The sequence below is a fragment of the Protopterus annectens genome, chromosome 10.part0 (genome assembly GCF_019279795.1).
Source record: "Protopterus annectens isolate FY-2018-M chromosome 10.part0, PAN1.0, whole genome shotgun sequence".
Classification (NCBI taxonomy): Eukaryota; Metazoa; Chordata; order Ceratodontiformes; family Protopteridae; genus Protopterus; species Protopterus annectens.
Window position 1 is genome coordinate 115335049 of NC_056744.1, and position 25808 is coordinate 115360856.

Here is a 25808-nt window from a genome sequence, read left to right on the forward strand (position 1 = left end):
GATAGGAATGTGTAGGTAAGCCTCTTTTAAATCCAATGTCACCATCCATGCATTTTTGCTCAACATTGGCAGGAGCTGCTGCAGAGTAAGCATCTTGAACTTTGGTATCTCCAGGAAAGTATTTAAGACTGACAGATCCAGGATGGGTCTCCAAGAATTTTGTTTTCTGGGAACTAGAAAGAGTCTTGAATAAAAGCCTTGCCCCGTCTCTGATTGTGGAACCAGTTCTATGGCCCTCATAGCCATGAGGGATCCCACCTGGTTTAATGCCTCTGCCCATTGGTTTTTTCGTAGGTCTGGCCATCCGTTTGGTCTTGGCAAGGTATGAAAGTGGAATTTGTAACCTCTTGAAACTACATCCAGAACCCACTGGGTCTTGGGTTATGTAAGTCCAATTTCGGTGAAAAAGAGAGTTTTTTCCTCCTAGAGGGGCTTCCAGGTGAGAGGTTCCTGGAGCCATGCAGGGGGGGGGGGTCATTGAGCCTGTTTCCTATATGACTGAGGTCTGTCCTCTCCACCCCTGGGGGTGGAAGCACTCCACTGTCTAGGTCTATAAGAGGTCTGTGCTTGGGCCCTCCCTCTGGGGCACCTATATCTATCCCTCTGAGGCCTGTCCGAGATGGGAAAGGACCAATTTTTAGTTGGCCAATTTCTGCTAAATCTTGGGGGCTGAACTTGTAAGAAATCCTTAGCCATTTGCATGGATTTTGCCTTATCCTCCATTTTCTTTATCACCTCTTCAGCCTTAGACCCAAACAAAACATTATGTTGAACAGGAGCATCCAGTAACTTTGCTTTCACTTGATCGGGCAAATTTTGTTCCTTTAACCAAGCATGCCTTCTAATGACCGTGTCAGTGGCAGCCGCCCTGCAAGAGGCCTCCAAGGCATCAAAACCACAGTGTAAGGTATGTTTCCCCACCTGCTCAGTAGCATGCATCAAATCGAGTAATTCTTTATTGTCTGCACATGCAGAAATGGTACCTAGCTTTTGTTTCATAACAGACAGAAGAAATTGCTGATATTTTAGCATATAAAATTGACAATTTAAATCCCTAATGGATAAAGTAGCAGAAGTGTACACTTTTTTGCCCCATCTCTCCAAAGCTCTAGAATCCTTATCTGACAGAATAGGGTTCTTAGCAGTGGCGGACTTAGGACCCTGAGAAATGGTTTCTGGATCAGCAGTAGGATTTTTATAAAGAAACTGGTGGGAGTCAGGGACTCTGTAATATCTATCAGGCTTTGCAGGGGCTGGAGGAAAGGAGTCAGGAGTTAAATTAGCCTCAGAAAAGACATCATCCACAATATCCAAAATAGGAGGAATAGCCAGGGGTCTGTGTTGGGGAAGAAGAAGGAAATCCCTAAGCCTTCTCTTAGATTCAGAGTACTCCTGTCCTTCCCAGTGAAAATGTTCCCTCATGTCATGTAAAGTTTCCCCAAAAGAAAAATCCTCAGGGGGAGAAGCTGAAGCAATGGATTCCTCAGCATCAGAATCCTCATAAGGAGGGAAAGTATAATCCTGTTTAGAGGAAGACACTGAAGAGATAGATGTCCGATCAGAGGATTAATAGTCCAAATCTTGTCTTGGCCTTTTGTCTGGAAGGGGATGTGAACCCCTAATCATAGTTAATAAGTTCTCTGCCATTTTAAGCATTTGTTTTTGAGATTTAGGTCCTGGATCAGAGGAGGCCTGGGCTTGAGTCTTTGTTTTAGGAGTCTTTGCCTTTATCTGAAGCTGTGTAGGCCTGAAAACCCCCTCGGAATCCGGTACCTGCACAGCGGCTCCGGACCCATCTGAGGGAGCATTATCCGAAGGTCTTGCACCTGGAGTACTCAAAGGCCTAGTTGGCTCCTCGTGGGAGTCTGTTTCGGCAAGCAGTTCTGTAATGGCTGAAGACAGGGGCTGCGAAAGCGCCTCACTGACAATGGCTGAACCTACAGCTGGCTCTGCTTGTAAACTGTCGTCTGATTTGGACCTCGGAGGCCTGTCCTTATCCTTGCGCCTTTTATGAACTCCGGTAGTCGGAAGCATGTCCGACGACATGTTGTAATTAAATCACCTGCCAAAGTAATGAAAAGCAAAATCGTATCTCCGCTTAATAGTACATTGATTAAATCTAGCACAAAACCGACAACTAGCTACGTCGTGGTCAGGGCCTAGACAAGGAATACAGTAGGAGTGAAAATCCTTATGAGGTATTTGCTTCCCACATGAAATACAATTATTAACTTTTTCTGACATCGGACTGGAGCAAGAAAAAAGTTTCCCCCAACGGGGTACTTAGCTTTGAGAAGAAGAAGAAAGTCTTCGGAATGAAGCACCCAAAATAACAGGAGTCAGCCGACCGGCACTTGCGAACTGCTTCCACCGCACGGCAAGAAAGACTGGCGAACATGGCGTCGGCTGGGAGCTTTGTACCTCTGGCGCTCTGACATCAGGGAGGATGACTGCACAGCTGACGCCGGACCCAGACTTTGGGATTCTGGCCGACCGAGGGCTGCCTGCCAGCAGGAAGAACCCTACAGTGATGACTGCAACAGTGAAACACGATGAACATCAGAAAATTCCTGATCAGAAGAGGAATCAGAAGAAATGGAAACCTGATCTGAAGATTCATAATCAGTGCCTTGCCTAGGCCTCTTAGCAAGGGGGGGTTGGGAACCCCTGATCAAGGTAATGAGATCCTCAGCCATTTTGATCATTTGCTTTTTAGGCATAGGGGCCTAAGCACGTGGCTCATGAGTTGTTTTTTTAGACATAGAAGTTGGTTTTGACCTTGTTTTTAATGATGGCGTCGGTTTAATATAAAAATGTTGAGGCCTGAAAACACCCTAAGAAGCCGGTGCCTGCTCAGTGGCTCCGGACCCATTCAAGGGAGAGACATCCGCGGGTTCAATACTTGCAGAATCTCGGGGCATACCGGACTCCGAATGGGTCTCGGTAGAGGCTTGCAACTCAAAAGTAGCGGGCATCAGGGGCTGCGAAAACGCCTCACTGATTACTGGCGAACCGGCGACTGGCTTAGGAGAAGCTTTGTCATCGGTTTTGGACCTCGACGGTCTGTCTCTGTCTTTTTCCTTGCATTTTTTTGTGAACTCCGGTAGTCGGATTGCTAACCAATGACATTTCAGGGTAGTTAAATCTTGAACCAAAATATTTAGAAGCAAAAACAGACCGACGCCTAATAATGTGTTGGTTAAATTTAGCACAAAACCGACAGCAAGTCATGTTGTGATCAGGGCCTAGGCAAGAAATACAGTACAAATGAAAATCCTTATGAGGTATTTGCTTCCCACAAGTAATGCAATTATTAACTTTTACTGACATCAGTAAGGAGCAAGAAAAAGTTTCCCCAACAGGGTACTTAGCTTTAGTTTGAAGACTTTGATTCTGAAACTCGAAAACGAAAATTTCAGGAGTCGGCCGACTGGCACTTGTGAACTGTTTCTGCTTCGGGCACCACACGGCAAGAAAGACTGATTAAAATGGTGTCGGCTGCATGTTTTATACCCGTGACGACCTGATTCATGGAAGAGGAGACAGCAACCGATGCAGAACACAAGACTTTGTTATTCAGGCCGACTGAGGGCAACCTGCCAGTAGATTACCCAAATGTAAAGACTGCAACAGTGAAACACAAAGATTATCATGAGCCTGAGAAGGAACCAGGACGTTTTTGAAAGTTTATGGTGAACCCCAGGCTTTGCAGTAGGAAAACAGTAAACTGGAGGGTCCTGAAGCAGAAACTCGGGGGATGAAGCCTGAATGAGCAGGTCATCCAAATAAGGAAAGGTCTGAAACCTTCTCAACCTGAAAAGGCAATGACTGGAATGAGGCATCTGGTGAATAGTTGTGTGTGTGTGTGGGGGGGGGGGGGGGCAGCAGAGAGACCAAAGGACAAAGCAGAGAACTGAAACTGCAAGAAGAAACAGAAACATTTCTGAAAAAATAGGGTGGATGGGGATGTGAAGGTAAGCATCCTTCAAATCCAGCTATACCAGAAATGCCAGGGGAAGAAGAAGAGGGAACAAAGATTGAAGGGACAACATCCAAAAAGGAGGGGACCTTTAAAATGGTGTTGAGCTGAAAAAGATCCAGAAATGGTCTCCACGTGCCTTCCTTCCTGAAGACCAGAAACATTCTGGAATAAAAACCCTTCCCTTCCTGAGCAGGGGGCACGACTTGAATGGTGTCTTGGGCCAAAAGAGCAATAAGTACCTCTGGAAAGAATGAGAGCTTTTCCTGTGGTGATTGAGGAATTCCCAAAAAAGGAAGAGATTTCCAAACCATGAAATATCCCTGGCGGATGATGGACAGAACCTAAGAGTCTTGTGTGACCCTTAACCAAATTGGTGGGGACAGGGAAAGACGAAGGGTCGAGGGAAAAAGGAAGCAAAATGTCAGCTGGAACATGGTTTACCCTGAAAAGGAGGTTTCTGAGAAACAGGGGTCTGAGTAGACTTAGCTGGAGGTACATGCCTACAACACTTTTTACCTTTGGGAGGAGGGAGATACTGTCTGCGAGCAAAAGCAGACTTGGAAGGATAATTACTCTGAAACTTAGGGATAGGAGAAATAAAAACATGTTTCATCTCCTATAAGGCCTTTATCCTGGAGGGATTTAAAAAGTTCAGCAGCAGCAGAGCCAAAATAGAATTTTATTATCAAGAGGAGGATCCAATAACATGGCCTTAATGTCATCAGACAAAGCCTGAAGGCAAAGCAGAGAGTAACATCTCAAAACAGAACCAAATGTAGAAGCCCTAGAAAAAGTATCAGCTGCATAATAACTAAACGTATTGGAGTGGTGAGCCACTTGAGAGGTAGAACCCAACAAGGAAAGGGGAGAAAACTTCCCTTCCGAATCAGGAAGGTCAGAAACTACCTGAGAAAGAATTTCTAAAACATTCTTAGCCATACGAGTCTGGTAACTGATAACCTAAAAGCCAGGGTGGCAGCAGTATAAACCTTTTTGCCCTTTTGTTCCATGGCCCTACTATCCTTGTCTGAAGGAAGCAGCTTAGAAGAGGGCAACGGCTTTGGAGGGTTTGTCAGAAGAGACTGACACCACAGAAGGATCAACAGGAGGACATTTACACAGAAACTAACAATCATCTTTCAGGTTTCACGGAGCTGGAGGCTGAAAATCAGGGGATAGAGAAGCTGCAGAAAACTTATCCAGGAGGGCAGCCAGAACTGGAACAGCAGCAGAGGATTTGAGAGACTCCATCTGGAAGAGTTGACTTATTTTATTTATTTTACATTTGTTGACTGGGCTAGTCTAACTGGATATATGTCCATTTTCATTAGAGGCCCGGGGGAGATGAGCTCCGAGGAAGCAAAATATAATCACATTATACAAAGATTAATTTGTATGTTGAACATTGCAGGTAAAGAAACAGGGAATAATCACAGAGGTGCATAGTGCTAAATATACAAATACAATTAATACAATACAAATGTAGTTGCAATACAACATATAAAAAGATAGCAGCTGAGTTAAATAATATATTAGTAAAGAAGTTGACAAAGAAGGAAAACAAAAAGTAGGAGCTGTGATGATCAGTATGAGTAAAAACTAATCTCCTTAAAGAAATTAAGAGGATGTAAGTACAAAAAAATCTAGAAAGGTCTAGGTCAGTTGTTACTAAGAAAAGGAACAAGAATACTGAGAAGAAGAGAGTAGGCAGATCCAAGTAAGAGAGGTAGTAGATCAGTCACAACCAGTGTGTTCTGAGAAAAAGTTTCAGTTTGTTTTCAAAGAGCGATATAGAGGGAACAGAGGAAAGTTCCCTAGGAAGGTTTAGAAGGAGACAGTGTCGAGTAAACTATTGTTCAACTGTGTTAAAGACCTTTTGGGTAAGGGAGCGAAGTTCAGATATTGATGTGGCTGAGCATATAAGTGTTGAATCATCTGCATATTGTATGTATGTAGCTTGGGGGATTGCTAGGTGAAGGTCATTGATAAATATAGAAAATAGGAGAGGTCCTAATATGGACCCTTGGGGGACCCCTATGTTGATGGGCAGATGGGTAGATAGAATGTTATGCCAAAGCACGGCCTGTTGTCTGTTATCCAGATAGAATTGGAACCATTTTATAGCTAATGCAGCTAGTGACACAGATTTGAGAATTTTTAGAAGTATCTGGTGATTTACCATATCGAACGCCTTAGACAGATCTATAAACAGTGCAGAGGAAAGCATATTGAGGTTGCGGTGTTTGTTGATACAGTGAGTGAAGGAAAGGAGGGCAGTAATAGTGCTGTGGGAAGGTCTGAAACCATGTTGAGAGTTGGAAAGCAAGTTATTTTGGATTAAATGGTCTAGCAATTGTTTATGGATGCATTTTTCCATGATTTTTGTTAGGGGAGACAGTAGGGCAATGGGACGGTAATTGGAGAGTTCAGTGGAGTTACTTCCCTTATGAAGGGGGATAATATGGGAGACCTTCCATATGCTAGGGATGTGTCCTTCAGTGATTGTTCTATTGATAAGAATGGAAATGGGGTAGGCAATAGATTTGGCAGTCTTTTGCAGGTATTCAGCAGGTATCTGGTCTGCTGAAGGAGTGCATGGTTTAAGTTTTTGGATGAGGGCAAGAATATATGTAGTTGGGACTGGTTGGAAGAGAAATGGAGGGGGTGGGTTAGTGATAAAGTTGGATATACGTAAGTCTTGAGTGGATAGCTGACTGGCAAGGTTTTGAATGGCCTCAGTGAAATAGGTATTAATGGCATTGGCAGTCTGCTTGGGATTCTCTTGGTCTGTGCCTTGTGGGTTTGGTGTGATGGATTGACCTGGGTGTAATAACTGATTAATACTTGCCCAGAACTTTTGTGGTTGATTATGGTGGGTCTGTTGGAACTGTAGGCAGTAGTTTCTTTTGTCAGACAGTACTGCTTTTTTAGTTTCGTTTCTTAGTTCCCTGAAGGTTTGTTGATCTACTGGGTTTTTAGTTGATCGAGATTTGTTCCAGTACTTATTTCTGAGTTTGATTTTTTGCCTGGTTTCTTTTGAAAGCCATGGGGCAGATTTAGTTCTCATTCTTATAGAGCGCGTTGGGGCATGGTGGCCTAGTATGGCTAAGAAGTTAGAGTTAAAGTAATCGACAGCTTCCTCCAGTGGGAAGTACTTTAAGGGAGACCAGTTACTTGCTCTTAGTTCCCTTTGGAAGAGATCGGGGTTGAAGTTTTTCTTGGTTCTAATTGTCCTAGATATGGTTGGGTTAGGTGGATTGGTTTTATGCCTGATGATGTAGGTTAGTGAGTTGTCACTTACATCATCAGGGAGGGTACCAGATTCATATGTTTGGAGATGATTATTTATGAGAATCCAATCTAAGGTACTTTCTTTCTTATTAGGCTTGTTTATCCTGGTAGGGGAGGTAATGGTTTGTGAAAAACCAAAATGGTTTATATGGGTTGTAGGGTTGCTACTGCTACAACACTTCCAATCAATGTTAAAATCACCAAGGATTATGGTTTCTTAAGGCAAATTTTGAGATAGCCAACAGAGGATATTCTCTATTGTGGCAATGTTATTACCAGGCGGAAGATAGGTACAGATAATATAAATGGATTTGAATTTGTTAAGTTGAAGCTTTGTAATAAGAATTTCAGCGTTGGAGACTTGAGGTGGCATATAGTCGAAGGTAGTAATCTGTACGCCAGATTTAAAAAGGATAGCTACACCGCCACCTATTTTGGTTGTACGGTCAAGTCGTAAAATATTACAACCGGGTGGGATGACTTCATTGTCTTTAGTTGAAGGTTTTAACCAAGTTTCTGTTAAACAAAGAATGTCAAAGGAGTAGACTTCTAGGAGAGCATGGAGTTGTGCAACTTTGTTATTAAGGCTGCGTATGCTGAGGTGGGTTAATAAGAGTGAGTTAAGTGGTTTAGTAAAGGAATGGATTGGATGGTGGTTGGGGTTGTGGAGTTGAGTGGTAGTAGCAGTTATAGGGCCTGGGTTTGGATGAATGCCACCATCTTTTAAAGAGAGGCATAGTGTTTAAATTCTAGTGATAACACCTCTTCTACATATCAGAAATCTGACAACAAACCCACTTGAAAAATTCCATCATAAGAGAAATAGTGACCTCAAAGGAGAGCTGTTGTAAAGGAGAATTTGGACTAACAGAATCTCCTTCCTCAGACCCATAGTCCAAAGGAGAAGGGATCTGAGAAGAGCATGTCAAGGATTCTTCCCCAGAATACAAATCCTCATCTGAAGAGTCTTGCTCCCTAGGTCTCTTAACAGGAGCTGAGGACTAGGGAGGGGCAGGCAGACTGACTCCTTGAGGAAACTTTAAAGTCATTAAAGTGCTGAACAACCCCTTGAGTAAAATCCTGCCATTCACTTGGGGATCTTTAACAGCAGGGGAAATGTGCTTGTTTTTTGTTTCTTCTTGTGCGGGACATCTGAATGAAAAATCCTAGGAGGGTCAGACCCCTGCTGACATTATCAGCATAGTATGAATCTCCTCCCAAACCAGAATCTGTGGAATCCTGCTCGGTCCCTCAGAAATAATCAGCCGAAGTTCCCCTTCAATGTCTGGAGCAGACATCTGAAAAGCCTCTGATGACGTGCAAGATGTCAGATCTATGCTGGCCTCTGACAGGGGTTGCTTCAGATGAATCCGAAGCAACAACCAGACAATCCTCAGGGCTTTTAACAGCCTTCGGAGAGAAGTCTGGGGAGGCTGGCCAGCAGCTGAATCAGACCTGAGTTTTTTGGCCTTTTTCTTAGCTGGTGGCTGACTGTCAAGGATGGGAAGACTCTGCAACAGCATCTTGCGCCAACAACTTTAAATACTGTATTTTTAGGCAAACAGACAAGGAGGAGAAAAGACTACGTAGGGTCTTGGAGACAAACACCTGGCAAACGGAACCCTGCATACAGTTGTGAGAAGCACCCAAACAGAAAATGCTGTTTGTGACCATCTTTATGGGAAATTTGCCTCCCAGTCTGACATTTTCCCTTTCTCGTTGACATGTAAACCAACACTACAAAATGAGAGAGAAGAAAAGAAAGAACCCCAAAGGGGCGCTTATCTAAAAACAGCTTGGTCACCAGCACAGAACAACATTCAGAATGACATTCAATGATAGCGTTCGGACTGGGGTGTGTGCATCCACACATCACCTTTATGCCTTACTCCCTGCACGAGAAGTATGCATGAGATGCAAAACGCATGTATGTAAACTCTAAATGTAATGGTATACTGGCCAGATTTAGGCTATTCTTGGTAGGAGATCCCTTAAATAAGGAATACTGCGCATATGGAAGGACATCATGATCTCCAAGACTCTTGAGGAACTCTCCATCTGTAATTTGATTCTTCTTAAGATTGCCCTGAAATATTGATACAAAAAGAGAATCTTAGCTGAAAAAAAGGAATGACCTTTGCTGTTCAATGTCCTGAAGTGCCCCTAGGAACCGAACTTGTCTCAGTGGAACAAGGTATGACTTTGGAAGGTTCAAAGAAAGCTCCAGGGAGTGGAAAAAGGTCAGGTAATGTCAAAAGCCTCTTGGATCTCCTTCAAGGACACTGCCTAGATAAGGCAATCATCCAGTTATGGGTAAATGTGAACACCTTTTGTACTGCAAAAGGCAATTACTGTAGCCATGTACCTTTAAAATCCCTGGTTAAAGAAAAGGACACAAAAAGGCACTCTGGCAGGGTGAATCCTTTGTTTCAAAATCAAGAAACTGTCTGTCCACACTAGTTATAGGGATGTGAAGGTAGATATCAAAGTCCAGGATGAGAATGAAAGATGGAAGGAGTAAAGGTAGAAATATGCAAGTTCAGCATTTTGAACACTAGAACTATTCAAACTGGAAATATAAAAAATGGACTTCCATGTTCCTCCTTTACTTGGGACTGGGAGCAGTCTAGAATAAAAATCCCATTCCATCATCTTATTTTTTACCACCTTTATACATCCCCTGGGCTAGCAAATCTTTTAGTAGGGGGTGGGAGGAGGAGGTGGATCCTTAGGAATCTGTGGAATGATTGAAAATGTTGGTTTTCTTTACAAACACAGTCTGGACACCTGCTTTAACATTTTCAGGATAGACAGGTTCTATGTAATGATGGCCTCTCTGTGTTTCACAGAAAAGGCTCATCTGCCTCCTCTCTTTAAAGTGGGATTATGGCAGGGCAAGACAGGTGAAGAGTGCAGGTGGGCTGGGAAGAGGAGTTAGCTTAATGGAGTCATGGCTATAGGAGGGTCGTAGCCCTATGGGCCCCAAGACTTACATCTCTAATCCAGTTGCCATTTTTGCTCACAGTGGCCTTTCTTTCCCTTTTGTGATATGTCCTTATTCCACTTTGTGGTGTACTTTGTAACAGACCTAGGAGCAGAGGAATGGAAACTATCCTCGACTGAATGCAGTTTTCCTCCTACTTCCTCCTGTGTTTCTTAAAGACAGTCTCTGAAAGGGGTCCAAAATGAATCTCCTTTTTTTTGGGGGGGGGGGGCTTATCCTCAATCCCCTCTGCCTTTTGTCTCAGCTGGGTAAAAGGAGGTACTCTGAGGTTCACAACTGATGGCACCAAAAGCCTGAGCAGTTGAAGTTCAAGTTTCAAGTTTTCTTTTCAAACCAGCTGATTCAGCTCAACCTTTTAATGAAAAAAATGGTCTCCCAGGATACAGTCACATTAGTTCATCTGCTGGGATCGAAGACACCCAATGCTGGATCAAGCCACAGGATTCTTATTTAGGTGTTTGTAGGAGAAACAGACCCTAAAGAAATGGTCTTTGTAAGGGCAGGGTGCTGGAATGTACTACTAAATGTATTGTCCAGGACTTAGAGAGTGGAGGTATATCAAATATTTGGTCTCAGTCAGAAAATTCCTGCACCTAATCTGTGCTTCGCAGAATGCACTGGCCTCCTATTTAAAGACCGCCTTAATTTTGTGATGGATATCTGCAAATGAGATGTATTCTGGAAGTAAAGAAGACAACAGGGTGCTTACGGCATCTGACTCGATAACAGAAAGGAGACATTTGGTCAGCAAATGTCAATTCTTTCACTGCTAAGTCTGAGATATGCAAAGCCCCCTAAAGATAACACTCCCATCTCCTTTTTGGAAAAAGGGTACCCTGGCACTGAAAGATCCTTATAATTGCACATCCTCCTGCATAAGGGAGGTCCTTCCACAGACCCAGGTAATTAAAGAACCATAAGTCTGATCATTTTTACATGAAAAGCCATGGAAAGACTTATCATGGAACTAATCAATCAGTACACAGGGAAGCTCTAAACACTGGACCTGTCTCTGTTTGGATTCATCAAGGGTAAGTCATGCATACTCAACCTGGTGGATTTTTTTGAAAAGGTCACTAAAGCAGTAACTGAAGAAAAAGCAGTACCCACCACATACCTCAACCTGGCCAAACTTTTGACAACTACCCACTCAGGCACAGTAGAAAAATCAAATAAACTGGGAATAACCCCCACTTTCACCTACTGGATTGCCAACTGGCTCACAGACAGGACACAGGAAATCAATACTCGGTCTATGGATCTAAACATCATCTGCCACATTCACAGAACGGTTTGGAGGGACAGCTACATTTCACAGAGGATATCGCTGTTCTGGAACAGACTCCCTTATCCACATAAAACAAACACAGTTCATTCCTGTTCATATTCAAGCACAACTTAAATATATGGATGGAAAACAGAAAATTTACCCCAAGACTACTCCCTGAACTACTCATGGACACAGGCAAATCTTAAATGCTTTATCCCATGAATGGGTCCCCTCAAATTATCTATGGTGTGATCCCAGTTATTCTTAAGAGTAATACATAATTATTGAATATGGGATGGGTAAAACCAATCTATATCAAATGAAATAGGTTATTTTGAGCACAAAATGGGAAACAGGCTAGGCTTTAAATGACCAGCAAGGGCAGCTAGCCTAGTACTTATCTATGAACCTACTGGCTGGACTTCAGAAACACCATTAAGTTCTTAGCCAACATGAACAGATCCTGTGGAAGTAGTCTGACAGAGGGAAGGCCTAACTCAAGTTCATGCTGAGAAAAGCTACTTGTCATCCATTTTGGTTTGAGTGTTTTTAGCCCATATTTTTGTGTTTGGTCTACCCTTGGTTCACAAGTGGACTACTGAAACCATTCTCATTTGATCTCATGCACTAACAACATGGATATACTGCCCTCCCTTGCACTGATGACCACACAGGTACTGAATGGAGAAGAACTTGGAATGGTCATATCAATTCACAGCAACAGAGTTTCAGGGAGTGAGGACATGCTCCAAGGAGGACAGCACGGTGACCTACAAAGGGATCACACCAGAGGTTTCAGCTACGACAGATGCTGGATACTGGAGCTTTAAGGGGTCCTCACCAAAAATCAGTGTCTTCCAGCCTAGGGGGACCTATCATATTCTGATGCAGTGTCAGCCTTCTGAACTTTATTCTCTTAAATATTACTCGAGTGTTTTTCTTTTGTCCCTGGTGGAAGGAAGATAAGCTAGAGAGAAAGATGGCAGACTGACAAGAGATCTGCACCCTCTTCCCACACAAATACTTCTGGAAAGATTCTAACCTGCACTTTAAGCTCCTTCTAAAATGACACACACCAGAAACAACTGGACACATGGCTCCAAACCAGGCTACCAAAAAAAAAATTATGGAACTTATTGTGAGGGTATGTTTCCCCCATCTAAAAGAATTACTTATTTTAGAAACATATCTATAACTTACAGTAACAAAGCACATTAAAACATAAAAGAGTAATAAGAAATTTTCCCCCACTGGAGCAATTTTCTACATCCCTAGAAACCGGCCAAACCAACAGACTGAAACAGAGCTGAAGAATTGTGCTCTTCAATGAACTACAATAAGACAGCTCTGAAGATGGTAATGGCGGATGTCCCTTTATAACACCAATGACGTGATGACCATGTGAAAGTCAAGCCAACCATCAGGCTTTAGCAGGCAAGGATTCCAAGAGTCAATACTGCAACAATGAATGGTACAATTATGATCAGGAGGCAACTCATCCTGCTACTAAGAAAAGTCAGGGAGCTTAAAAGACGGTGATTCTTCCCTGTCAGCATGCTAGGAATACCCTCAAGGAGAATCCCTCAGATGGTGCAGGCCAATGGAAACTGGTGTTTGGTTTGCAGGACATGATTACTTTACCCAAGGCCCGTGACTGTATGTTAGCTAGTCTGACAGTATGCCTCCGAAGGAGTATGGCTAAGCAGGGACACAAGTTACAGGCCACAAGACCTGAGGTGTACAAACCAACATCTCTCTCTCTGAGTAGTGCCAGAGTCACCAACCCCTCACACATTCTGCTTACTAGAAGATTTTTTTTTTGTTTTTGTCTTTTTTTTTAAAATAGCTTAACATAGAAAGATCCCTCTCTCCACTGAAGCATCACGTGTCAGGGCCAAGGTTATTAGTATGTTGTATTAGACATGCTCATTCGAGTTTCTGTCCATCCTATAGTACAATTTCCTGGCTAAGCAGTGTTCAAAATCAGAACTGTAGCACTACTCACCAAGATAAAAAGGACTAAGACGACAGAATTTTTTGGTATGATTTGTCTCCTGCAGGCAAAATTTTTAAGTAAAGTTCTGCAAATGTAATGGAACTCAAAACAAAACATTCTAATACATCAAAATTTAAATATTACACATATTGAAATAAATGCTCACATTTCAACCTTGCTATTAATAACAAGACTCCCAAGACCTACTTATCATTTTGAAAGTTGCCTGGAAAGGACAAAAAGGCAGATGGAGTGACGACTGATCACTCCTTGGGAGTAAAGGGGGGGGGGGTTAAAAACTGAATCGGCTGCTCAACATTTTTAGCCACAAGTCAAAACTTGTCTCAGACTAGGGAAGGAGACCAGTCCTGCATTGGGGATGGTTAAAATATCTTGAAGTAAGACGAGAATGTTGAGAGATGCTTGTGGACAATTCCCATGAATAAGGAATTATACTGCAGCAATAATTCCTACACAGTATACAACCAAACTTGCTTTATGAAAATCAATTAAGGGCAATTTGCAAGGAAGTAATGTTTTAAGGCATTTTCCTTATGAAAGTACTGCTACACATCTGTAATTACCTGATGTTTTATTGGAAATGTGTACTTCACCCAAGTGGCCTGCTGCATGGTTTCTTCCTCTTCCTGTTTTCTCTCTCTCTTCTTGACTTTCTCTTTTTCTTCTCTTTCAAATGCTGTCATCCTAAGCAACCTAGCGAAAACAAAGATTTATCTTCTAGAGTACCTCCATGATAGTTTAAAAAATTAAACTAGCTCTGATAGGATATACTAAACAAGTCTACATGTGTACAAGTATTTCATGTTTTATATAGCCATATGTACATATACCTATCTGTACATACACAAATACACACACACACACACGATCCAAATAAAGAAACCGAGTCAGAGATGTATTTATGAAAAGAACAACCAGAAAGTATTCAAGACAACAGCAAAGGATCACAGTGGGCTGTTACACAGAAAGAGTAGTACAAAAGTCCTAACAGTGGTCTTAAAGAGAGAAGGACATTAGCATGTACTTCATAATATACAAAGCTGGTACTAAACATTTTTTTTAATATTTTTTGGCTCCTGATCCCTTATGACCAGCAAGACACCCCCCTCCCCCATTCACAGACTTACAGGTTTCCTGGATACAAATTTATCCTTCATTCCTTGTCTCTCAAAGCTAGAAGACACAAACTGCAAAAGGCAAAAAAAGTGCAGTTGTGCAAGAACTTACCATAATGGTAGATGTTCAAACAGATCACTGTTGCTGACTACTGGGAAATATCCTACTAAGGATACTGTACATCCTGCAAGTTTATAAAAGATTGGGCACCTTCCTCTCATATCACACAATCTGACCTACAACCTATCCCATTTTTTTAAACACTTTTATTGAATCATCACTTGTTACATAGGCAAATTTACATTTATACAAAATGATTCAATCTGTATTAAGAAATTAACATTAAAAATATTATACTTCACATATATTGCTATAAATCATATAACCTAACCAAAATTACATAACTTATTCAATTCCTGCCCCTTTTTTTCAACAAGAAACATCTTCATTAAACCATCACTTACAATATAAGCAATCACACATTTATATAAATGAAAATAAATCACAGACAATCGTAGTTGCAAGCATTTTACATCACAAACCATACTGACACACTCCCAGATGCAAATATTATACATCACTTATAATCTACCCAATCATTTTCAGTCAAACATTACATAGCTCATTTAATTCCTGTCTTCTTTTAAACCTCATTCCTCCCTTCTGTGCAATGTTCCCACAATTCCCATTTTTTCCTATGTAGTTTGCACCTACCCTTTTCTAATGATCTCAGTTCCAGTTGTTTTACCTGTTACTATATTCGCTACTTCTAGTACAGTTGCTTTAGTCACTGATTTCCATTTTCTAGTAATTGCTTTTTTTGGCAGCTGCCATCATCAGACAAAGCATTGCCTTACCATGTCTAGACAATTCTGATTCTGTATCACACCTAAAAAAATCATCTCCCTTGTCACGCTAATACGTCCACCCAGCATCTCCAACAGTGCATCCCACAGGGAAACCTTAAAGTCCGTCAACCCATCGCACTCCCAGAAAATATGGTCCCAAGTACCTCTTTCTTCCCTGTCACATCTCCAACATTTGCTGTCTACCTGAGGAAAACTTCTCTAGAGTCTACGCGGGGTATAAAAATAGCTATGTAAACATTTCCAAGCAAAAATCCTACTGTTATCCAATCTCTCTTCTCAATCCTTTCTAAGCTCCTCTGAATGATTCTTACACTTATCATGCAATATTTTATATGCTCTACTACTACTTCTTTTGGCTGTTCCCGGTTAGGGGTCGCCACAGTGGATCACCTGTCCGCTCATGATTGGCAGTGGAGTTTTACAGTGTCGAATTGCCAGCCCGGCGCCCAACCTTCCACAGAAGGCACGCACTCACCCCTAGGGCCATTTCTAGATTCTACTAAAAATTCTACCAGTGCTGGTCTTTCATTTAGGACCCCCCTATTTCTTTCTCTTTACCTATACTCTGATAGCAATCAAGGGAATCTCTAACCTGCAGTCCAAATAAATTCTTGGCCGCTTCCCATTCTATTACCTTTCCCTCTCTAGTTACTTGCTCCCAATACATTGGTTCCATTGCCAGTTTCTCCAATAAATTTCAGCCCCCTATTACCTATATCCGTAATTGTAGTCATCCACATCAACAGAATCTCATTTCTCCCTTGCCGTCTTGGCTTAGTTCTTAGAATACTTTCTGCTACTTTATGGATGTAATATTCTTTATGATTATTTTATTCTTCTTCTTAAAGGCCTGCATCCAAAATCTCAGTCTCGTCTTGTTTCTTGAGCTTCCCCCTTGTCTCAACATCATCCCTTTCCACTTTGAATTACAGTTTTTTGCTTGTGCTATATATATTGGAGCCTTAAACGTGTACCTCTGAACTACCCCTTCAAACTGGGTAATCCCAATCTGCCCTGTTCTACCAGAAGAATCAGCTAATCCCACTTGACTCTTGCCATCTTCCCCTCCCAGATAAAGTCCTTCAGCTCTTTATTAATTGCTATCCACAACTTCTCCTCTGGTTGATAGAAATGTGTCTCACCTGTGTATAAGACTAAATGGACTAAAAACATTCTGACTGCTAGTATCTTAGTATCCATATAACAAAACTTCCATTTTCTCAGTTTTTGTATCATCATTTTAGTCTCTTCCCGCACATCCTTACCTGCCACACCAGAATCATTTTTAATCTGTACCCCTAAATACTTAATTTTGTCATGTCCCCATAAAAGCAGATATTGCTGAATCAATTTGTGTGTGGGTACATAATTTACAGCTATTCCCCTTGCTTTAGCTTTATTAATTTTGTATCCCGAAAAGATCTGAAACTGTCTCAAAATATTCCACAACAGTGTAAAGTCTCTCTCTGTTTTTTTTCAGGTATAAAATACTATCATCTTCAAATAGAGCCAACTTTTCTTGACTACCATACCAATTATATCCTTGAATTTCTAAGTCCCTTATTTTCTTTGCCAGTGGTACTAAATATAATGCAAATAACAAAGGGGAAAGAGGACACCCCTGACTAGTTCCTCTGCTCAACCAGAAATTATCGGAGAGGATCACACCCACTTTAATTTTCACCTCCGATCCCTCATATATCCTCCTAATCAACCTTATTATTTTTTTCAGGAAATACAAAAGCTTCCATTGCTCTGCTCATAAATTCCCAGCTTACTCTGGTCAAATGCTTTCTCTACATCAAGGCCTACCAACAACAATGGTATTTTCATACATTCTGCTTCCATATGGATCATCAATATTCTGTTAATTTTGTCAAATGTTTGCCTCCCCACCCTACAACTTATTCACGAGACTATGTGCTAGTACATAAGGAATTTACAGGTGCAAAAATCCTCAGAGATTTCTTGCCACATGGAAGTATTTGTCTGATGTTAGTACTCCAGGAAAAGGGTCTCAGATATACAGAAATAAAGAAGGGACAGAGTACACAAGCGTCCAGCTCTGCCAAAGGAAGACTGTAATGAAAAATGGGTAAGGAGGGAAGGTGCATGTACTGCAAAAGAAAATCAATTCAATCAGCAACTGTCATGCCAAGTTCTTAAATTGTTTTATGTTCTTCATTAGATCTCTGCAGCAGTATTGTTGACAACTGGGAAGATTAACAAAGCTTTTATGTTGACCGAGAGGAGTTTTGATGTATGAAGTTTGGCCCAGTATCCACTGCAGAAATAATATGGGAAAACTAGCTCTAGCTCTAAAGAAAGCATTAATCTTATAACGCTGTCTGGGCCAAAAAGGGAGTCACCAGCAACATTTATGGACTGCCCTTCTGAATCTTCAAAGGACCTCTTGAATGAGTGGAAAAGGAGGGAAGGCATACATTAATTTCCTTTTCCAAGAGAATGATAAGGGGTCCATTTCCAATGTTTCCAAGCACAGAACTCTCTAACAGAAGAGTTTGAACTGTGTGTTCATAATGGAGACAGAGAGCTATCTGGGAAGTTCCAATCTTATTGACATTGTGGAGGAAGACATCTCTGTTCAGCATCCATTCATGAGGATCTGTCTTGGATCTGACATTGACTTCATCTCTCTTGGAATCTAAGTTGCTTGGAGAAAGATATTGTGGCAAAAAGCAATGCCCCAAACTGCCATGGTCAGCCTTCAAAGATGCTAAGACTTCATACCCTCCTTGCTTACTTAATTAAAGCATGACTGTGGTATTATCTGTAAGGACTTGCAAAGTTTTTGTGGAGCAGAGATGATGGCGAGTCTGTAAAGCAAAGATGAAGGTTTTCATTTCCTTTACATTTATTGCCTGAACCTGTCAACTTTCATAAACATTTAAAGAAGCTCTGTCAGCTAGGTGCAAAGCATCTGTTGAGATTTTTTTTTGTGGAGAGAAGGAACTAGAAAGGGAAGAACGGGAACACCTGAACAGTGTTGTTAACTGGTTTACCCACAAATGGAGCTTTTTATTCACAAAAGGTATGGTATGGTAATGTTGTGCCCAAACTTGACTTCCTCATATAAAGTCTGGTAAAGAGAATAATCTGTATTGTCAATGCCATGTACACCAGCACTCTCAGAATATCTCTTGCAGAGGTCATTTCCAGATTTCAGGGGGACAAAAGTACAAGGCCGAAACTCTTTTCCCCAAGGGAGAAAAGCCATCATGCAGGAAGTATCACTCTTGGAGCTATAGAAAGACCAAGCTGCAAGGCAGAAAATTGAAAATTATACCACAAAGCACATCTTCCATTTTTTTAAACACCTTTACTAAATTATCACTTATGACATAGAAAACAGAAAACTAATCATATTAACATTTGGAATTCATGCATTATACGTTACATATATATTCTTCCTTTTTAACAATTATTCTCCCCAACACTACATGAATTTGCTCAATTCCTACCTACACTCAAACATCACTCCTCCTCTTGAATACAATTTTGCATGTATTTCCACAGATTCCATTTATTTCTATGTAATCTGCTCTCTCTGTTTTCTAAAGATAGCACCATTAGTTCTTTTACATTCTTTCCAACATTCAGTACTTCAATTACAGTTGGTTTAGGTTTTAGATTTTCTATTAACTTCAACTGAGATCCTATGTTCTAGCTCAAAAGAATAATTTCCTTGGTTACAGTCATTTGCTTGGCAACATTTCTGACAAAGTACTCTTCACATAATTTTTTAAAACTGCCAACCTGCTACAATCTGAAAAACATGCTCAGTTGTCTCTTTTCCATCACATCTCCAGTATTTCCTATCTACCAGACAAAAATTCCCTGAAGCCTACATTAGAGTATAAAAATACTTATGTGAACCCTTCCAAATAGAAATCATTCTGAACTTTGTTGTATACTTGAGAAGCATATAGATGGTCTTCCATTGTTCCTTTGGAAAGTGCCTTTCAGTCCTTCTTCCCAATCTTTTCTAACCTCATCTGACTGATTCTTATAGTTATCATGCAATATTCTGAATACCCTACAAATTGTCCCCTTTTTAATGGTAGTTTCTGTTCTAGGCTTGACCAAAAACTCTAGCACAGCTTTTCTTTCACTTAGCACTCTCCTTTACTTTTCTCTTTGCCTAGACTCTATCATCAATCCCTTGCAGGGAAGACAGTTTCAATCCTGCAATTCAAACTTCTGCTTGGCTTCATTCCACTCTATTACGTTTCCCCCTCTAGTTATTTGCTCCCAATATCTTGCTTCCTTTGCCAATTTCTCCAACAAATTCCAGCCTCCTTTTGCCCATTTCCTATAAACTCATTTGCAGTCATCCCTAATGGCAAAATTCTCATGTCAGCTTAGTTCTTGGAATACTTTTTGCAACTTTACAAATATAATATTCTGTACAGTTTCTATTATTTACCTAAGGATCTGCATCCAAAATCCTACTCTCTCCGTATTTCTCATACTTCTCCTTTTTCATCATCAAGCCTTTCCACACTGATTTATAACCTTTTGTTTACATTACAGATATGAGCCTTAACTGCATATCTCTAAATTATCCATGCAAATCAGGCAATTTTAAACCACCATGTTCTATGGGGAGGATCAATTTATCACAATTAATTCTTGCCTTCACCTCCAGCTACATAAATTCCTTCAACTCTATTAAATATCCACAACGGCTTTCATGATTAATAAAAATATGCCTATACAGTATATAAAACTAAAAGAACTAAAAATGTTTTCTCTACTTGTAGTTTCCTCTCCATACCTTAAATCAAGTACTTACAGTTTTTCAGTTTTTGCATTATCTTTTGTTTACTCTTCCCATACATCTTTAGTTGTCATATCAGAATATTTTTTAAACCATAAACCTAAATACCTCATCTTAACACATCTCCATCAATATGGGTACTGCTGAACCAACTCATGCACAGGTACATAGATTACTGCTAAAGCCACTGTTTTATCTTCATTAATTTATTTATCCTGAAAAGATTTGAAACGGTCTCAAAATATTCCAGAGCACCAAAATGCTCTTTTCTGGGTTTATTAAATAAAAAATAATATTACCTGCAAATAAATCTAACTTTTCTTGACTGCCATTACAATTATATTCTTGAATTTGTGAATTCCTCATTTTCTTTGCCAATTACTCTAAATATAAAGCAAATAAAGGAGAAAAGGATATCCCTGCCTTGTTTATTTCTTAACTTGGTGGAGAGGAACTCTTTCAACTTAATTCCTACTTCTGACTCTTCATATATCCTTCTAATTGCTGCTATCTTCCGTCAGGTAATGCAAATGTTTTCATTATCCCACACAAAATCCCAGCTGACTCTACTGAATGTTTTCACTGCATCAAGATGCAACAACAGTAGTGTTTTCTTACATTCGGCCCCCTCTAGATTATTATTGCTCTACTGAAATGGGTCAAGATGAAGCTGGTTCTGAAAGGTCTTTACCCTCTTTTAGTAATACCTCCTCCACAGCTTTTTTCCAAGATGCTGTTGTCTCCTCACCCTTTTTAAAACACTTAAAAAAACTTTCCACATCTTTAGCACTTTTCCCTCTTCTACACTTCCATGTGAATACTGTCTGTTCCTAGAGACTTCCCTGCTGATTGACTACACAATCACCATTTTTCTAATATCGCTTCCTATCTTAGCTGGTAATTGTTCAGCCTCACCTTCCCCTAACCTTGGCATAAGTCTTCAATAAAAGCACATATAGAAATATTTATGGGTTTCCATACTCATATGCTTTATACAAATTTTCATAAAATTTCTCTAAAACCGCTACAGAAACTTATCAAGAAATAGGTGCTCAACAGCAGCCTTTCTAAACTCATGCATATTATCCAAATACTCCCTTATTTTTCCTTTAGCACTCTGCAGTTGTTTCTCTTTCTTTTCTGTCAAATTCCCCTTATTCTGCAAATACCCAAAGCACAACATCTTATGAACTTTCAGTGATTTGGATGGATAGGAATGTGAGTATAAGTATCCTTCAGATGCACAAATAACCAAATAAGCCTGTAGAAAAATTAAAGTAAGCTTTGGCGAGATAATATCTTGAATTCTGGGATTTTTAGAAACGTATTTATGGTGAATAAGTCCAAAATGGGTCTCTGTGTTCCTTATTTTCTTGATACAAGAAACAGCCTGGAATAAAAGCCTTTTCCTTTTTATTAAGCATGGACTCATTCTATCATCCACAAATGGAATAACTCTAGTAAGATAGGAAGAAGCAGGTGGTTTTGGCTTGGGAGTAAATTGCGAGATGCCAGAGGGAACCAGACGGGAATTCTAGATAATGCTGTACCCATTCTGAATGATGTTCAGTACCCTAGGTGTTTGAAGTTATCATTCTTCAAAGGTGAAGGCACTGAGAAAATCTTCTTGTAAGAATGACAGAGGGTTGGCTGAGGTGAGGGGAAGTGGGTCAGGAGGAGGAGGTAATTTTAAGGTAGAGCTTTTGTTACCAATTTTTCTAAGATAATTTCTTTCCTTTCTGCTGGGATTTCTGGATTTTATGGAAAAATGGACATGGTTTGGAGGGACAGTTTGTATGGGGAAGAGAAAACACCGTTTGAAATCTTGTATAATTCTCATTTTCTTGCACTTTTTGGACAATTTCAGAAGTGGCTGGTCCTACAGATTGTCCTTGCTGAGACTAACATCCAAAAGCTTAGCCTTATCTGACAAGGACTGATGACAAAGCCAGGCATACCTTCCAAGAACAGATTCAGTAGCAGCTGCTCTGAAACAGGCATGAACAGCACTGCAGCCACATTTCATGAATGTATTCCTTATTTGTGTAGCTGGATTGAACATATTCTGTAAAGCATTCTTAGAGTCAGTGACGTCATAAATAATGTTATTCAAGACATCAAAAATAGTCAAGTGTTTAGACGGATGGATTTGGCAATTTACAGCATGAAAAGGAAGAGTGACAGAGGTGTGCACATTCTTGATGTACCCATTTACTGCCCTACTGTCTTTACCATTTTGTAGAGCATTAGCAGACAGCAAAATATGCAGGCCTTAGTAGATTCCACTATCAAGGTTGAGTCAGAGAAGGGATTCGTATACGGTTATGTGTGTGAATTTGGCATTTGTAAAATCTTTTAGGAGCAGCAGCTGACTGGGACTCAGGTGCTAGAGATGCAGGCAAAAAGGAATCTTGCAAGGCATGTCACACAGGATGAACTGAAGATTTAGAGATGTCCAAATTCAATAACTCGTATTATCTTTTTTAAATGTATGAATCTTGTTTCCCTTCCCAACTGAAATGTTGCATTACTTTCAAAACAGTGTCACCAAAAGATAATTCTTCCAAATTATAATCAGGAGACACAAGTTCACAGCTGTATACTAGGCTAATGATCACTAGGGCTCTTAAAAGCCTAACCATGCAATCCAAATGTGACCCACAAATCTGATTTATAAAGGGGGTGGTTTAGTGACTGTCACTGTCCATCAGACACATAGGTGCCAGACCATGGGTGAATTTCCAATTACCCATTAATTGGTCCAAGCTGTGCTTAAACTGGGTTAGGAAAAAACTCTGCTTATAGGTTATAAAGAACGTATCTGAAGAGCTGATCCATATGTCCTATCAGCAGCAGCATACATATGCAGAACTATCGATCCATTCCACATCTTTGAATATATCATATATGTGGAAGTAGGATTTGAACCCATGTCAGTGGATATTTAGACAAATAAATGCTAAACACATAACCAGTGTTCCACAACTTCAGTTAACCAATGCACCACAACTTTGTCTGACTCAAATCCTGTAGGAGATTTAATCCGGAAAAAGCCAAACACTAAAATTCTGTAGGAGAATTAATCTGGAAAAAGCCAAAAACAGAATCTGACGATTCCTCACTTTCAAAACAGGAGTGTCTCTTCCCTTTCTAAGGAGTGAAATAAGGGGAGTAAAGGAAAAACTAAGGTGCCTTCAGAGATAATAAGGTTTTAAAAGGTCTCTGGAAATAGGTGTACCACTACTGTTGCAGAGAAGAATAAAGAATCACTGGACAGGAAAAGTACAGTTGTGTACCTACCATAAATGTAGATGTTAGAGTGTATTCACTGTTGCAGTCATTACAATTTGGTTATCCTGCTGGCAGGCTACCTGCAGTCGGCCTGAATTCCAAAGTCTAGGTCCGGTGTCGGTTGCTGTCGCCTCCTCCCTGACGTCAGTGCGCCAGGGGTATAAAAGATGCAGCCAACGCCAATTTCTTCAGTTTTTCTTGCCCCAGATGTCAGGTGCCCCTAAAATGGTAGGCTAAATTATGCCAATAAGCATGCATGCACAAAAAACAACTTTTCCTTCATCTACAAGCAAATACACCACATAGGTTGTAGAGAATAGAGAAGTACAGATAAGTCCCAGTAAGGGAAAAAGGGGGATGGTGGACTGCAACAGTGAATACACTCGAACATCTACATTTATGGTAGGTACACAACTGTACTGTGTTCATCGTGTTTCACTGTTGCAGTCATTACAATTGGGTTGAATCCCAAAGCTAAGGTTGGGAGGCTGGTGCTAAGTAGGATTAGGAGAGGCTATCAGGCCCTGCAGAACTGCAGTGGCAAATCCTGCCCTGGATTTAGAGTAGAGAGGTAAATGATAGTGCTTTGTAAAAGTATGCCCTGAACTCCAAGCTGCAGCCTCTAAGATGTCTTTGGCTGGTACTCCTCTGAGGAAGGCTGCTGAAGTGGCTGCTGCTCTGGTTGAATGTGGCCTAATGCCCTTAGGCACTCATTTGCCATGTTGTGAATAGCAGAAACTAATGCAATGACCTATCCACTTTGAAATAGTCTGCTTTGAGATAGGCTTTCCTTGTGATCCTGCAGAATATGCCACTAGAAGTTGTTCGGTCTTTCTGAAAGCTTTGGTTCTGTCCAAGTAGAAGCGTCCAAATGTCCAAAGAATGCAGAATTCGCTCACCCTTATTCTGTGGGTTTGGATAAAAGGTAGGCAAATGAATTGTTTGGTTAAGGACCACACTGGACACTACTTTAGGCATAAATATAGGGTTTGTGCACAGAGAAACCCTGTCAGGATGGAAAATAAAATGTTCCACAGCCATGAGTGCCTGTAACTCTGAGACTCGTTTAGCAGAGGTTATTGCTAGGAGCAGAGCTGTTTTCCAGGATAGGAATTTAATATCAGCTGCAGAGGCTGGTTCAAACGGAGGCAGTGTGAGTTTTTCCAAGACATAGTTGAGGTCCCATGCAGGTATTGGTGCTCTCCTTGGGGGTCTTATGTTTTTGGCCCCTCTGAGGTACTGCCTTAGTAATGGATGAGAAAAAATAGGTGGTTCTGTATTGTAATGAGCTGAAATGGCAGAGGCATGAATTTTAATTGATGAAAAAGAAAGGCCTTTATCAAGCATCTCAGTTAAGTATTGCAAAATCTGAGGAATATTTGGAACAATCGTGTCAAAACCTTGTGCCTGGTTACAAGCACAGAATCTCTTCCATTTTTCTGCATAAGATTTTCTGGTGCTAGGCCTCCTGGCCTCCAAAATAACATCCATCACTGCTTTAGAGAGAGGTGTGCCTTGACTGGCTACATTATCCGCCATGCTGCCAGGTTTAAGGTCCTGATTTGGCTGTGCAGTATTTGACTGTCTTGTTGGGTCAATAAGTGTGGAATATGAGGTAAAGTCCAAGCTGGACATTGAGACAAGCTCTTTAGAATTGGGTACCAGTGCTGGCGGGGCCAGTCTGGGGCAATCAGTATCATTTTTGGTTTCTCTTGTCTGACCTTGAGGAGTACCTTGGGGAGGAGAGGGAGAGGAGGAAAGGCATATACTGTTAGGTCTTTCCAGCTGAAAGACAGAGCATCCACTTTCCATGCTTGCTTGTGATAAGTCCTTGTGCAGAATTTCTGTAGTTGGTAGTTGTGAGGAGAGGCAAATAGGTCTATGTCCGGGCATCCCCAGTTCCTTGTTATCATGGTGAAGACTTGTGGATCCAATTTCCACTCGTGGGGATCCATTAGGTTTCTGCTTAGTTCGTCTGCCAGAGTATTTGTCCTTCCTGGCAGGAATTGTGCTTGCAGATGTACTTGGTAAGTCAATGCTGTGTCCCACAAGTTCATGGCTAGCCTGCAGAGGAGGTAGGGATGTGTGCCTCCCTGCTTGTTTATGTACCACATAACTGTAGTATTGTCCTTCCTTATCAATAGTTGTCCTGGATGAAGTAGATCTT

The 25808-nt window shown here is 40.9% G+C and overlaps 1 protein-coding gene across 2 annotated transcripts in view; it reads right to left on the minus strand.

Annotated features, from left to right (window-relative positions):
- Window positions 1–25808, minus strand: part of BPTF (bromodomain PHD finger transcription factor) — a 3500764-nt gene that overhangs the window by 1924161 nt on the left and 1550795 nt on the right. For both annotated transcript variants that reach the window (XM_044085088.1, XM_044085087.1), the window contains one exon: window positions 14128–14257. In XM_044085088.1, the coding sequence (XP_043941023.1) occupies window positions 14128–14257 (130 nt within the window). The remainder of the gene's footprint in view (window positions 1–14127; window positions 14258–25808) is intronic.